Source organism: Dendrobates tinctorius, unplaced genomic scaffold, assembly GCF_039654945.1.
Source record: "Dendrobates tinctorius isolate UK_male_01 unplaced genomic scaffold, ASM3965494v1 ptg000011l, whole genome shotgun sequence".
NCBI lineage: Eukaryota > Metazoa > Chordata > Amphibia > Anura > Dendrobatidae > Dendrobates > Dendrobates tinctorius.
The window spans coordinates 25,711,886-25,728,845 of NW_027361679.1; the positions used below are offsets into that span (position 1 = coordinate 25,711,886).

Genomic DNA, 16,960 nt, shown 5'->3' on the forward strand with positions numbered 1-16,960 from the left:
TATTTGTTTATAGTCTGGTGGTACTTTTATATTGCAATATTATAATTGTGGTGTGATGATTATTATTAAGTCTTATGTCATATATTATTGGAAATATTGGTCTTGTAGTAAATCTTGATTTTGTCCAGGCAGGGTAATATTAGTAATAAAGACCCCAATGTGGGGAAGGTCAGGGAGGTGGCATGGGCCTGTGTGCTTTCAAATGCTTGGGCTTAATTTTAGTCCCAGTTTGTCCCTGTATACAGGCCTGTAATATGGACGTGTTGGAAATCAAGGTGTCGTCATATATTGACTGCATACTGTACATGTATAAGCCCTATCCTACAAAAGCTATCCATAAATTCAAAGTTTTTATCTTTGCTGTAGCATTTGTGTCTTTCTTGTCTTACCATCTGAGTCATACATTCGACCACATGTTCATTACAGCAGTCCTTAATCAAAGGCACCGATTCAAGAATGAGCTTATGTACAACATCAAAAGAAGAGGCACGGAATTTCTTAGCGAATATAGCAAGATTTCTGAAGTAGAGAAATGCAAGTTAGGAAATATTAACAGGTTATAGGTAGTGTTGAGCATTCCGATACTGCAAATATCGGGTATCGGCCGATATTCGCTGTATCGGAATTCCAATACCGAGTACCGATATTTTTTCAATATCAGATATCGGAATCGGAAGTTAACATAATGCAGTTCGGGCCTGCCCGGGTGTCTGTGCCGGCCTGCCCAGGGGTCTGTACCGGCCTGCCCGGGGGTCTGTACCGGCCTGCCCGGGTGTCTGTACCAGCCTGCCCGGGTGTCTGTACCAGCCTGCCCGGGTGTCTGTACCGGCCTGCCCGGGGGTCTGTGACGACTGCCCGGGGGTCTGTGCCGACTGCCCGGGGGTCTGTACCGGCCTGCCGGGGGGCTGTGCCGGCCTGCCGGTGGTCTGTGCCGACTGTCCGGGGGTCTGTGCAGGCTGCGGGGGTCTGTGCAGGCATCATCCGATGGGACTACAAGTCCCATCCGGCGATGCCTGCTACCATGACGGTGATTGACACATTAGCCAATGATGGGACAGTAGTAGTCCCATCATCCGGATAATGTGTTGAATGTTAAAAAAAAACAAAAAAAAACATACTACATACATACCACATGCTACATACATACTACATACATGCTATATACATACTACATGCATGCAACATACATACTACATATATACCACATATATACTAAATGCATGTAACATACATACAACATATATACTACATGCATGCAGCATGCATACTACATATATACTACATGCATGCAACATACATATATACTACATGCAACATGCATACTACATATATACTACATGCATGCAACATACATACTACATATATACTACATGCATGCAACATACATACATACAACATATATACTACATGCATGCAACATGAATACTACATATATACTACATGCATGCAACATACATATATACTACATGCAACATGCATACTACATATATACTACATGCATGCAACATACATACTACATATATACCACATGCATGCAACATGCATACTACATATATACCACATATATACTACATGCATGCAACATACATATATACTACATGCAACATGCATACTACATATAAACTACATGCATGCAACATACATACTACATACATACTACATATATACCACATGAAAAAAACAAAAAGCAAAAAACACAAAAGTCCTGAACTAAAAAGTAAAAAATATACTGCAAATAATGCATAAAGGTAATAATAATAATAAGGGAATTTAGTAAACATAATTTTGATCAAAATAATGTACAAGCCATCCTGCCACGTCACGGCAACCCTTGTGGGACAGTCCCTACTCTAGTATTTAAAACTTTTTCACTTGCCAAGTGACGTGAATGTGAATAAGGATCGAGCGGCTGAACCACTAGTAACAGCTTAGGCCAGACAGGATGGCTTTCCCAGCTCAGAAAGAGGGCGGTCACACCCATATATGCACTGAATGCACAATGAAATGAATATAAAACAAATCTGAACTGAGAAAAGTAAGTTAATGTGTATGCACAATGTAAGTGCATATTAACACATGACCATTAACCAGAGAAAACAAAAAGCAAAAAACACAAAAGTCCTGAACTAAAAAGTAACGTGCCGTGACGTGGCGGGATGGCTTGTACATTATTTTGATCAAAATTATGTTTACTTTATATATGGGTGTGACTGCCCTCTTTTTGAGCTGGGAAAGCCATCCTGTCTGGCCTAAGTTGTTACTAGTGGTTCAGCCGCTCGATCCTTATTCACATTCACGTCACTTGGCAAGTGAAAAGGTTTTAAATACTAGAGTAGGGACTGTCCCACAAGGATTGCCGTGACGTGGCAGGATGGCTTGTACATTATTTTGATCAAAATTATGTTTACTAAATACCCTTATTATTATTACCTTTATGCATTATTTGCAGTATATTTTTTACTTTTTAGTTCAGGACTTTTGTGTTTTTTGCTTTTTGTTTTCTCTGGTTAATGGTCATGTGTTAATATGCACTTACATTGTGCATACACATTAACTTACTTTTCTCAGTTCAGATTTGTTTTTTATTCATTTCATTGTGCATTCAGTGCATATATGGGTGTGACCGCCCTCTTTCTGAGCTGGGAAATCCATCCTGTCTGGCCTAAGCTGTTACTAGTGGTTCAGCCGCTCGATCCTTATTCACATTCACGTCACTTGGCAAGTGAAAAGGTTTTAAATACTAGAGTAGGGACTGTCCCACAAGGGTTGCCGTGACGTGGCGGGATGGCTTGTACATTATTTTGATCAAAATTATGTTTACTAAATACCCTTATTATTATTATTACCTTTATGCATTATTTGCAGTATATTTTTTACTTTTTAGTTCAGGACTTTTGTGTTTTTTGCTTTTTGTTTTCTCTGGTTAATGGTCATGTGTTAATATGCACTTACATTGTGCATACACATTAACTTACTTTTCTCAGTTCAGATTTGTTTTTTATATATACCACATGCATGCAACATGCATACAACATGCATGCAACATACATACAACATATATACTACATGCATGCAACATACATATATACGACATGCAACATGCATACTACATACATGCAACATACATACATACCACATATATACCACATGCATGCAACATGCAAACTACATATATACTACATGCATGCTACATATATACCACATGCATGCAACATACATATATACTACATATATACTACATGCAACATACATACTGCATATATACTACATGCATGCAACATACTTACAATATATATACTACATGCATGCAACATACATCTATACTACATGCAACATGCATACTACATATATACTACATGCATGCAACATACATGCTACATATATACTACATGCATGCAACATACATATTACATACATACTACATGCATACTACATATATACCACATGCATGCAACATACATATATACAACATATATACTACATGCATGCAACATACATACAACATATATACTACATGCATGCAACATACATACTACATATATACCACATACATGCATACTACATATATACCACATATATACTACATGCATGCAACATACATATATACTACATATATACTACATGCAACGTACATACTACATATATACTACATGCATGCAACATACATACTACATATATACCACATGCATACTACATATATACTACATGCATGCAACATACATACAACATATATACTACATGCATGCAACATGCATACTACATATATACTACATGCATGCAACATACATACTACATATATACCAGATGCATGCAACATGCATACTACATATATACCACATATATACTACATGCAATATACATATATATACTACATATATACTACATGCAACATGCATACTACATATATCCTACATGCATGCAACATACATACTACATATATACCACATGCATGCAACATGCATACTACATATATACCACATATATACTACATGCAATATACATATATATACTACATATATACTACATGCAACATGCATACTACATATATACTACATGCATGCAACATACATACGTACTACATATATACCACATGCATGCAACATGCATACTACATATATACCACATATATACTACATGCATGCAACATACATACATACAACATATATAATACATGCATGCATACTACATGCATGCAACATACATATATACAACATATATACTACATGCAACATACATACTACATATATACTACATGCATGCAGCATGCATATATACTACATGCAACATACATACTACATGCATGCAACATACATGTATACTACATATATACTACATGCATGCAACATACATACTACATATATACCACATGCATGCAACATGCATACTACATATATACTACATGCATGCAACATACATATATACTACATACAATACATTCATACATATATACTACATACAATACATTCATACAATACATACATATAGACATACAGTACATATAACAGAGTACATACTCACCATCACTTATCACTTTGATCCCCGAAGCCATTGTCATATGTGGAATAAATATTAAAATAACAAACCACAAATATACTTACACCAGATCCGCAGAAGTCCACGAGTGTCCCACGACGATCTTGCGTGGAGAACAGCAGCATCAGCTAATGCTACCGTTCTCTACGGGCTCCAGGAAACCAGTGTCGGGAGGTAGGTATCCTTCCGCACTGTATTCCTCCGCCACTGAAAAAAAAAAGTCCCTAGTCTCACTTTATGGCAAAAGCTGTGTGGGAAATTTCTCACACAGCAATGCCATAAAATGAGACCAGGGACTTTTTTTTTTTACAGTGGAGGAGGAATACAGTGCGGAAGGATGGAAGGATACCTACCTCCCGACAGTGGTTTCCTGGAGCCTGTAGAGAACGGTAGCAACAGCTGATGCTGCTGTTCTCCACGCAAGATCGCCGTGGGACACACATGGACTTCTGCGGATCAGGGGTAAGTATATTGGTGGTTTGTTATTTTAATATTTATTCCACATATGACAATGGCTTCGGGGATCAAAGTGACAAGTGATGGTGAGTATGTACTCTATGTTATATGTACTGTATGTCTATATGTATGTATTGTATGAATGTATTGTATGTAGTATATATGTATGTTGATGCATGTAGTATATATGTAGTATATATGCAGCATGCATGTGGTATATATGTCGTATGTATGTTGCATGCATGTAGTATATGTAGTAAGCATGTTGCATGCATGTGGTATATATGTAGTATGTATGTATGTTGCATGCATGTAGTATATATGTAGTATATATGTAGTATGCATTTTGCATGTGCATACTTGTAGTATATATGTAGTATGTATGTAGTATGTATGTTGCATGTATGTTGCATGTATGTAGCATGTATGTAGTATGTATGTTGCATGTAGTATATATGTTGGATATATCCATGTTGCATGCATGTAGTATATATATCTAGTATGTATGTTGCATGCATGTAGTAAGCATGTTGCATGCATGTGGTATATATGTAGTATGTATGTATGTTGCATGCATGTAGTATATATGTAGTATATATGTAGTATGCATGTTGCATGTGCATGCTTGTAGTATATATGTAGTATGTATGTAGTATGTATGTAGTATGTATGTTGCATGTATGTTGCATGTATGTAGCATGTAGCATGTATGTAGTATGTATGTTGCATGTAGTATATATGTTGTATATATCCATGTTGCATGCATGTAGTATATATCTAGTATGTATGTTGCATGCATGTAGTATATATGTAGTAAGCATGTTGCATGCATGTGGTATATATGTAGTATGTATGTATGTTGCATGCATGTAGTATATATGTAGTATGCATGTTGCATGTGCATGCTTGTAGTATATATGTAGTATGTATGTAGTATGTATGTTGCATGTATGTAGCATGTAGCATGTATGTAGTATGTATGTACCATGTAGTATGTATGTAGTATGTATGTAGAATGTATTTTTTTTGTACATTCAACACATTAGCCGGATGATGGGACTACTACTGTCCCATCATTGGCTAATGTGTCAATCACCGTCATGGTAGCAGGAATAGCCCGATGGGACTTGTAGTCCCATCGGACGATCCTGCACAGACCCCCGCAGCCTGCACAGACCCCCGGACACTCGGTATAGACCACTGGCAGGCCGGCACAGCCCCCCGGCAGGCCGGTACAGACCCCCGCAGCCTGCACAGACCCCCGGAAAGTCGGTACAGACCACCGGCAGGCCGGCACAGCCCCCTGGCAGGCCGGTACAGACCCCCGCAGCCTGCACAGACCCCCAGACAGTCGGTACAGACCACCGGCAGGCCGGCACAGCCCCCGGCAGGCCGGTACAGACCCCCGGCAGTCCGCACAGACCCCCGGAAGGTCCGTACACCCCCCCCGAGAGGCTGTACAAGGACAGAAAAGGGTTTTTCTTATTCCGATACCGGAAGTCCCATAGACTTGAATGGGACTTCCGGTATCGGAATCGGCGATACCCGATACTTTTTTCATATCGGGCCGATACCATCCGATCCGATATTTTAGGGTATCGGATGGTATCGCTCAACACTAGTTATAGGTGTTTTCTCAAGATCACAGATTTTTACCTATCTTCACAATGCATGATAAATGTTTGGTTGCTGAAGGTTCCACCACTAGGACCTCCACCAAACATGAGAATGGGAGTTTCATGTACCCCATTTGAATGAATAGGATATTGTGAAAACACCATGTGATTCTATATAAGGACTATTTGAAAATATTTGAATGAAGCAGCGGACGCATATGTGCACTGATAATCGAACTAGGAACATGGGAACCATGTTCGCCTGGTTGAGTCCCAGTGATATGACCCTCGTGTTAAGACACTAATCATCTAATCTGTTTATAGGTAAGAAGTTTGTGATCTTTAAAAAGTTCCATGTACTATTAAGTTATGCAAAGTTTGTTGTAGATACAGTTCACATTTATGCCACACCTGTAGTATTTTCTGGTTCTTCTGGGTACACTATATCACTTTAGGACAAATTATGAAACAGCATATGATAAGCAGAAACATTGCAGAATTTAGGAAGTGGCTAACTGGGAAAGTGCCTCTTTTTCCTAAGGCCTACTTGATCCCTTCCAGGTACTCAACACCTAGGTGCCCTACTAGCCCCCTACAAGCTAATCCCTTGAATTATGAATAAATAACAATCAATAAATAAAGTCAGTCAATAATCCAGTAGATAGTCCTTGACTTACTTGGCATAGTAGACTCTCTCCAGTGGGAATGATTTAACAATACGGCAAACATGTTTGTGCTCATAGTCTAAAAGAAGTGTGGCTTTTTCAACATCAACGAACTGGAAAATTACAAAACAAAATAATGAGAAAAAAATAGGAAACGTATTACAAAGTGTTGTGAATTTTAAATGGGTTCTGGTATTTTGTGTTCTCTCAAGCTACTTGATTCCTGATAGTTTATTTCCTGAATTGCAGGGAAGTGCTCCTGGACTAGTTTACTTAGAGCTTTCTACGGTCCACATTCCCTTTCCTCAGAGATTTCCAGGTAAACAATCCAAAGAGCCTGGAAAGAACAACATTGATGTATACAGAGCACACAGGGTATACAGGGGTAAGACCCTTTCTGTAGTAATGGTTGTGATTATAAATTAATACAATTTTACAGTAAACCGTGGCATACCATACCCTGGCATCGAAACATTTCTCCTTCTCTTCTTCTGCACAGCAGTCATGCATAATCATGCTATATTGTTTACCAAGCTCCAGAATTGCCGGGGGAAAGAGAGATGGGTGTCTTTTAGCAATAGTATCAATGAAACTGAAAGTAAGCAAGCCATATGGTTAGAATAGCCATTTACATCCTAGATAAAGCTCCATTCTCATCTCCTGAAAATGATGCAACTTTCTCTATTAGTTATTAATCAGTTTCAGGATCTCTGCTTGCTGTCAGCAGATTTTGAACCTGATGAGGACAGGGTTTGGGGTATTGTTTCTGTTCATTGATAGGAAGCAGAGGTCTTAAAACTGCGGGGAACTGAAATGCAAAGTATATTGTAAAATTTCATTACTTTTTATAGCTAATTTATTCAGCTCTACCTGCCCATAAATTGTAGGCTTAGCCAGGTAGTGACATGTTTGTCCAAAATTGTAGGCTGGTGGCCCAGAAGTGGCTTATGTATGGTAGAGCAGAGACCCATCAGGGGGAGGTCACCTTGCCGTGGTTGATGGGCTTACATGAATTGGCCAATTTGTGCACTAAGAACCTTCATTTTCATCTTACTGTAAGTAAAAAATTTTTTTTGAAAAAAATTATTTTTGGGTATTATTATCTAAATTGAATGGTTTTAATGTTTTTCTGTGTTTTCACATGGCCTAGATTCATGTACATGTGCTGCTGTATTCTTATTCTCTATATTGTGGAGTTTTTGCTGCTTGCACGTGTTCACACTAGGAGGTGCTGGACGTTTTTTTTTTTTGTCTAATTTATTTTCTGGCTACATATAATTACTCATGCAGATTTACAAGAGGTAGCAATAAAGGGCTCATACGCTTTAGTTGTACCCAGTCTTTCTGCAATATATGAAGCCACCGATATAGAGGTTAGAGCAAGATTTTTTACAGGTTTTGCAATACTACTCCTAAGCTTCAAATTACACTTCTGGATACAGATGTGCCATTATGAAACATGTTATAATAGATTTTTATGGTGATACTAGCTGAAGAGCCCGGCGCTGCCTGGGCATAGTAACTAACTGTGGTTAGTTATAACAAATTATAATTATCCGCCATCCCATAGTCCCAAGCCCATATAACCATCATACATATCCACGATCCCATAGGCCCGTACCCATATACCCATCATACATATCCTCCATCCCATAGTCGAGTGTCCATACACCCATCACACATCCTCCATCCCTTAGTCCCATGCCCATATACCCATCACACATCCTCCATCCCATAGTCCCGTGCCCATATACCCATCATACATATTCGCCATCCCATAGTCGAGTGCCCATATACCCATCACACATCCTCCATCCCATTGTCCCGTGCCCATATACCCATCATACATATCCGCCATCCCATAGTCCCATGCCCATATACCCGTCATACATATCCTCCATCCCATAGTCCAGTGCCCATATACCCATCATACATATCCACCATCCCATAGTCCCGTGCCCATATACCCGTCATGTATATCCTCCATCCCATAGTCCAGTGCCCATATACCCATCACACATCCTCCATCCCATAGTCAACCATTATGACATCATAAAGAGCGTTGGGGCTTGCAACATATGATGACATCAGTGTCGCCATGGCAACCATTGTGACATCATAATGAGGGGCGGGGCTTGATATGCACACATTTTTTCCCCAGTATGTAGATAGTGGCAAAATTGTTTGGTGAATTGGAATGCGCGGGGTTAAAATTTCACCTCACAAAATAGCTTAGGACGCTCTTGGGGTCCAGATGTGTGACTGTGCCAAATTTCGTGGCTGTAGCTGCAATGGGGCGGATGCCTATCCCGGACATACACACATACATACACACATACATACATAAACACATACGTACATACATACATACACACACTTGAGCTTTATATATTAGATGATCAACTGCACCAATAGGTATAATACTCATAAACATTACACACAAATGACATAAGGAAGAAGAAAATACATAAAAAAATGAATGCAAACACCTACTAGTGGTACGCTTCATGAGGGTTTTCTGTCTGTAGTTTACAGGCAGCACCAGCATCTGGTTTCTTAAATGGCTCGATGTTAGTATCTCTATGGTCATGGAAACACTTCTCTCTTTCTGGGTCTTGCTTTCCACAACAATCAGCTTTCCAGGGATAAGATTTGTTTTCATCTGATCCTGTACAAACTTTATCATAAAAAATTGTATTCTGCAAAGAAATTTAATCAGATGTGTCATTTGAAGAAGACAATGTGAAAAAACCCTGAGGCGTGCTTAAAGGGGTTGTTCTACTGATAAAGTACATTTTAGTCAATGGATCTTGGAATAATAATAAGTTCCACAATTAGATGTGCTAAAAAATGTTTCTGTGCTGAGATAATTTTATAAATGTGCCCGCTATGTAATGTGCAATGGCAGTGTCTGACCGTACAGGAACATGGTCTGTACTTATCACATCTTTTGGCCATGGGAGGAAGCAAGAGAGATTATGCAAACAGGACAACATGGATTCACAGAGGTCTCTATTTTTGTCAGATAAAACATTACCCTGCCAGTTTAATCACAGGAGCGAGTATTTCTGTCATGTCTCTAACACTCTGAGCTCACATAAATCATGTCCATGACTTGTGATCTCATCATAATCTGCAGCTCCTGCCTCACTGACTTGATTTATGATGAGCTCAGGGGACTGGAGATGTGGCTGAAACACTCGCTCCTGTGATAAAACAGGCAAAGTAATGTTTTACCTCACAGCAAGCAGCAGGTGCAACCCATTCCTATATCATTTGTATAATCACTTATTCTTCATTCCCTGGTAAGGAGATATATTATGTTCAGACTATGTCCCTGCATGGTCAGAAACATCCATTACACATTACATAGCAAAGGTACCTTTATAAGATCACAGAAAAAGAAAATTAGCACATCCAATTGTGTAGCTTATTATTATTATTACAAATTCTATTAATTAAAATGGATTTTGTTTGTGGGGCAACCCTTTAATTTTTTTTATTTTTACTTTTTATCCCCTTTACCCCCAAGAGTGGTTTTGCATGTTAATGACCGGGCCAATTTTTACAATTCTGACCACTGTCCGTTTATGAGGTAATAACTCTGGGACGCTTCCATGAATCCCAGTGATTCTGACAATGTTTTCTCATGACATATTGTACTTCATGTTAGTGGTAAAATTTCATTCATTTAACTTGCGTTTATTTCTGAAAAAAACAGAAATTTGGCGAAAATTTTGAAACTTTCGCAATTTTCCAACTTTGAATTTTTATGCCCTTAAATCACAGAGATATGGCACACAAAAAAAACTTAATAAGTGACATTTTCCCCATGTTTACTTTACATGAGCACAATTTTGGAACCAAAATTTTTTTTTTTGGGAAGTTATAAGGGTTAAAAATTGACCAGCAATTTCTCATTTTTGCAACACCATTTTTTAGGGACCACATCATATTTGAAGTTACTTTGAGGGGTCTATATGATAGAAAATACCCAAAAGTGACACCATTCTAAAAACTAAACCCCTAAAGGTGATCAAAACCACATTCAAGAAGTTTATTAACCCTTCAGGTGCTTCACAGGAATTTTTTGAATGTTTGAAAAAATGAACATTTAACTTTTTTCGTAAAAAAATTACTTCAAGTCCAATTTTTTTTATTTTACCAAGGGTAACAGGAGAAATTGGACTGCAAAAGTTATTCTGATATTTGTCCTGAGTAGGCTGATATGCCATATGTGGGGGTAAAACACTGTTTGGTCGCATGGCAGAGCTTGGAAGGGAAGGAGCACCGTTTGACTTTTTCAATGCAGAATTGGCTGAAATTGAGATCAGATGCTATGTTGTGTTTGTAGAGCCCATGATGTGCCTAAACAGTGGAAACCCCCCAATTCTAACTCCTACCCTAACCCCAACACACCCCTAGCCCTAACCCTAGCCCTAGCCCTAACCCTAACCATAGCCCTAACCGTAACCCTAATTGGAAAATAGAAATAAATACATAACTAAGGGGGTGATAAAGGGGGTTTGATTTACTATTTTTAGCAGGTTTTTATGTTTCGCAGCTGTCATACGCTAAAAGACGCTTTTTATTGTAAAAATATTTTTTGCATCACCATATTTTGAGAGCTATAATTTTTCCATTTTTTGACCCACCGAGTCATGTAAGGTCTTATTTTTTGCGGGACGAGTTGGCATTTTTATTGGTACCATTTTCGGGCACATGACTTTTTTTATCGCTTTTTATTCCAATTTTTGGGACGCAGAATGAACAAAAACCAGCATTTCATGAATTTCTTTTAGGGGGTGCTCTTACACCATTCCGCGTGTGGTAAAATTGATAAAGCGGTTTTATTCATCTGGTCAGTACGATTACAGCGATATCTCATTAACCCCTTCATGACCCAGCCTATTTTGACCTTAATGACCTGGCCATTTTTTGCAATTCTCACCAGTGTCCCTTTATGAGGTAATAACTCTGGAACGCTTCAACGCATCCTAGCGATTCTGAGATTCATGTTATTGGTAAATTTAGGTCGATAATTTTTGCGTTTATTTGTGAAAAAATCAGAAATTTGGTGAAAATTTTGAAAATTTTGCAATTTTCAAATTTTGAATTTTTATTCTGTTAAACTAGAGAGTTATGTGACACAAAATAGATACTAAATAACATTTCCCACATGTCTACTTTACATCAGCACAATTTTGGAAGCAAAATATTTTTTTGTTAGGAAGTTATAAGGGTTAAAAGTTGACCAGTGATTTCTCATTTTTACAACAAAATTTGCAAAACCATTTTTTTTAGGGACCACCTCACATTTGAATTCACTTTGAGGGGTCTATATGGCAGAAAATACCCAAAAGTGACACCATTCTAAAAACTGAACCCCTCAAGCTACTCAAAACCACATTCAAGAAGATTATTAACCCTTCAGGTGTTTCACAGCAGCTAAAGCAATGTGGAAGGAAAAAATGGACATTTTAATTTTTCCACCACAAATTTTATTTCAGCATCAATTTTTTCATTTTCACATGGGCAACAGGATAAAATGGATCCTAAAATTTGTTGGGCAATTTCCCCTGAGTACACCGATACCTCATATGTGGTCATAAACCACTGTTTGGGCGCATGGCAGGGATCTGAAAGGAAGGAGCGCCATTTGACTTTTTGAATGGAAAATATGCTGGAATATTTAGCGCTTGCCATGTCGTGTTTGGAGAGCCCCTGTGTGCCTAAACACTGGAGCCCCCCCACAAGTGACCCCATTTTGGAAACTAGACCCCCCCAAGGAACTTATCTAGATGCATAGTGATCACTTTGAACCCCCAGGTGCTTCTCAAATTGATCCGCAAAAAAAAAAGTACTTTTTTTTCATAAAAATTATCTTTTAGCCTCAGTTTTTTCATTTTCACATGGGCAACAGGATAAAATGGATCATAAAATTTGTTGGGCAATTTCTCCTGAGTACACCGATACCTCATATGTGGTCATAAACCACTGTTTGGGTGCACGGCAGGGCCCGGAAGGGAAGGAGCGCCATTTGACTTTTTGAATGGAAAATTAGCTCCAATCGTTATCGGACACCATGTTGCGTTTGGAGAGCCCCTGTGTGCCTAAACATTAGAGCTCCCCCACAAGTGATACCATTTTGGAAACTAGACCCCTTAAGGAACTTATCTAGATGTGTAGTGAGCACTTTGAACCCCCAAGTGCTTCACAAAAGTTTATGACATAGAGCAGTGAAAATAAAAAATCATTTTTTTTCCTCAAAAATGATTTTTTAGCACGCTATTTTTTATTTTCACAAGGGTAACAGGAGAAATTGGACCACAAAAGTTGTTGTCCAGATTGTCCTGAGTACGCTGGTACCCCATATGTGGGGGGGGGCACTGTTTGGGTGCACGGCAGGGCGCAGAAGGGAATGAGCGCCATTTGACTTTTTGAAATGAAAATTAGCTCCAATCGTTAGCGGACACCATGTCGTGTTTGGAGAGCCCCTGTGTGCCTAAACTTTGGAGCTCCCCCACAAATGACCCCATTTTGGAAACTAGACCCCCTAAGGAACTTATCTAGATGCATAGTGAGCACTTAGAACCCCCAGGTGATTCACAGAAGTTTATAATGCAGAGCAGTGAAAATAAAAAATCTTTTTTTTCCTAAAAAAAAATTTTTTAGTTGGCAATTTTTTATTTTCACAAGGGTACTAGGATAAATTGGACCCCAAAAGTTGTTGTCCAGTTTGTCCTGAGTACGCTGGTACCCCATATGTGGGGGGGAACCACTGTTTGGGCACACGTTGGGGCTCAGCAGGCGTCATGTTACATTTGCTGAGCCCCTGTGTGCCTAAACAGTAGAAACCCCCCACAAGTGACCCCATTTTGGAAACTAGACCCCCCCAAGGAACTTATCTATATGTGTGGTTAGCACGCAATTTTTTTTTCCACAAGGGTAACAGGATAAATTGGACCCCAAAAGTTGTTGTCCAGTTTGTCCTGAGTACGCTGATACCCCATATGTGGGGGATGACCACTGTATGGGCACACGTCAGGGCTCGAAAGGGAAGTAGTGACGTTTTGGTATGCAGACTTTGATGGAATGGTCTGCAGGCATCATGTTACATTTGCAGAGCCCTTGATGTACCTAAACTGTGGAAACCTCCCACAAGTGACCCCATTTTGGAAACTAGACCCCATAAGGAACTTGCCTAGATGTGTGGTGAGCACCTTGAACCCCGAAGTGCTTCACAGAAGATTGTAACGCAGAGCCATGAAAATAAAAAATCTTTTTTTTTCCTCAAAAAATGAATTTTTAGCTCGCAATTTTTTATTTTCACAAGGGTAACAAGAGAAATTGGATTCCAAAAGTTGTTGTCCAGTTTGTCCTGAGTGCGCTGATACCCCATATGTGGGGACGGACCACTGTTTGGGCACACGTCAGGGCTCGGAAGGGAAGTAGTGACGTTTTGAAATACCGACTTGATCGAATGGTCTGCGGGCATCATGTTACGTTTGCAGAGCCTCTGATGTGCCTAAACAGTGGAAACCCCCCACAAGTGACCCCATTTTGGAAACTAGACCACCCAAGGAATTTATCTAGATGTGTGGTGAGCAGCACTTTGAACCCCCAATTGCTTCACAGAAGTTTATAACGCAGAACCGTGAAAATAAAAAATCTTTTTTTTCCTCAAAAAAATTATTTTTTTAGCCCGCAATTTTTTATTTTTACAATGGTAACAGGAGAAATTGGACCCCAAAAGTTGTTGTCCAGTTTGTCCTGAGTACGCTGGTACCCAATATGTGGGGAGGGACCATTGTTTGGGCACACGTCAGGGCTCGGAATGGAAGTAGTGACGTTTTGAAATGCAGACTTTGTTGGAATAGTCTGCGGTCGTCATTACGTTTGCAGAGCCCCTGATGTGCCTAAACAGTGGAAACCCCCCACAAGTGACCCCATTTTGGAAACTAGACCTTCCAAGGAACTTATGTAGATGTATGGTGAGCACTTTCAACCCCCAAGTGCTTCACAGAAGTTTATAATGCAGAGACGTGAAAATGAAAAAAACAGTTTTTTTCCACAAAAAATAATTTTTTAGCCCCCAATTTTTTTATTTTCCCAATGGTAATAGGAGAAATTAGTCCCCAAAAGTTGTTGTGCAATTTTTCCTGAGTACGCTGATACCCCATATGTGGGGGTAAACCACTGTTTGGGCACACGTCGGGGCTTGGAAGGGAGGGATCACTGTTTGACTTTTTGAACGCAAAATTGGCTGGAATCAATGGTTGCACCATGTCGCGTTTGGAGACCCCCTGATGTGCCTAAACAGTGGAAACCCCACAATTCTAACTTCATCCCTAACCCCAACACATCCCTAACCACAGTCCTAACCCCAACACATCCCTGACCCCAATCCCAACCCTATCCATAACCCTAACCCCAACAAACCCCTAACCCCAACACTAACCATAACACTAACCACAAGCCTAACCCTAATTCTAACCCTAACCCTAATTCCAACCTTAACCCTAATTCTAACCCTAATTCCAACCCTAACCCTAATTCCAACCCTAACCCTCTTTCCAACCCTAACCCTATCCCTCTTTCCAACCCTAACCCTCTTTCCAACCCTAACCCTAACCCTCTTTCCAACCCTAACCCTAACCCTAACCCTCTTTCCAACCCTAACCCTAACCCTAATGGAAAATAAAAATATTTTCTTTATTTTATTAGTTATGCCTACCTATGGGGGTGATAATCAGGGGGTTCATTTACTTTTTATTTCATTTTGATCACTGTGAGAGTGATCAAAATGAAATAATGGAATCTGCAGCCGGCAGATTCGGGCGGGCGCACTGCCATTTTCTAAGATGGCGGCGCCCATGAACCGGACCCGCCGGACACCGGGAGCGACGGGGGGACTTAGAAGGTGCCGGGGGCGGTGAGAGTGGGTGATGGGGTTATCGGAAGCTGGCGGGGAGCAGAGGGAATGGGAGGGGGGGCAGATGATGACAGCGGCGGCAGATGCTACTGCAGCATCGGCCATGGCTGGATTGTAGTATTTCATCAATTTTCATTGATGAAATATTACTATCGCTCTGATTGGCTGTTTCACTTTTAACAGCCAATCAGAGCGATCGTAGCCACGTGGGGGCGAAGCCACGCCCCCTGTGGTGAATTACAAAGCCCCCTGTATCTGCGGGTCAGGTGACCTTTCATTGACCCCGGTCACCCGACCCGCAGGGGGGCTTTGAATTCATGACACAGGGTATGCATCACAGGTCGGATTGGCACCGACTTTCATGACGCATACGCTGTGTCACAGGTCGGGAACCGGTTAAAAATAAAAAAGCAAAAAACAATGCTTTAAGGGGTTAACTAGAGGGACAGTTTTATAGGGCAGGTCGTTACGGATGCAACAATACTAATTATGTGTACTTTTATTGTTTTTTTTTATTTCCAAAAAATGAATTTATTAGGCAATTTTTTTTTTAAATTTATTTGGGGATTTTTTTATAAACTACTTTTACACGTTTTTTTTTTTTTAACTTTATTTTATTGTCCCAGGGGGGACATCATTGTCTAGTGTCAGATCGCTGATCTGACACTTTGCACAGCGCTGTGTCAGATCAGCGATCTGACAGGCGCTGCTGCAGGCTTTCTCAGAGCCTGCTCTCAGCAGACACTGAGGAAGCC

General features: G+C 39.8%; 2 protein-coding genes across 2 annotated transcripts in view; one reads left to right on the forward strand and one right to left on the reverse strand.

The window, feature by feature from the left end:
- RASSF6 (Ras association domain family member 6) overlaps positions 1-16,960 on the forward strand; it is a 275,225-nt gene that overhangs the window by 181,080 nt on the left and 77,185 nt on the right. The window lies entirely within an intron of this gene.
- Positions 1-16,960, reverse strand: part of LOC141101307 (albumin-like) — a 36,111-nt gene that overhangs the window by 16,695 nt on the left and 2,456 nt on the right. Inside the window, exons 4-7 of the mRNA XM_073590323.1 lie at positions 9,764-9,969; positions 7,730-7,862; positions 7,283-7,383; positions 390-519 (exon numbers count right to left, since the gene is read on the reverse strand). Of these exons, the coding sequence (XP_073446424.1) occupies positions 390-519; positions 7,283-7,383; positions 7,730-7,862; positions 9,764-9,969 (570 nt within the window). The remainder of the gene's footprint in view (positions 1-389; positions 520-7,282; positions 7,384-7,729; positions 7,863-9,763; positions 9,970-16,960) is intronic.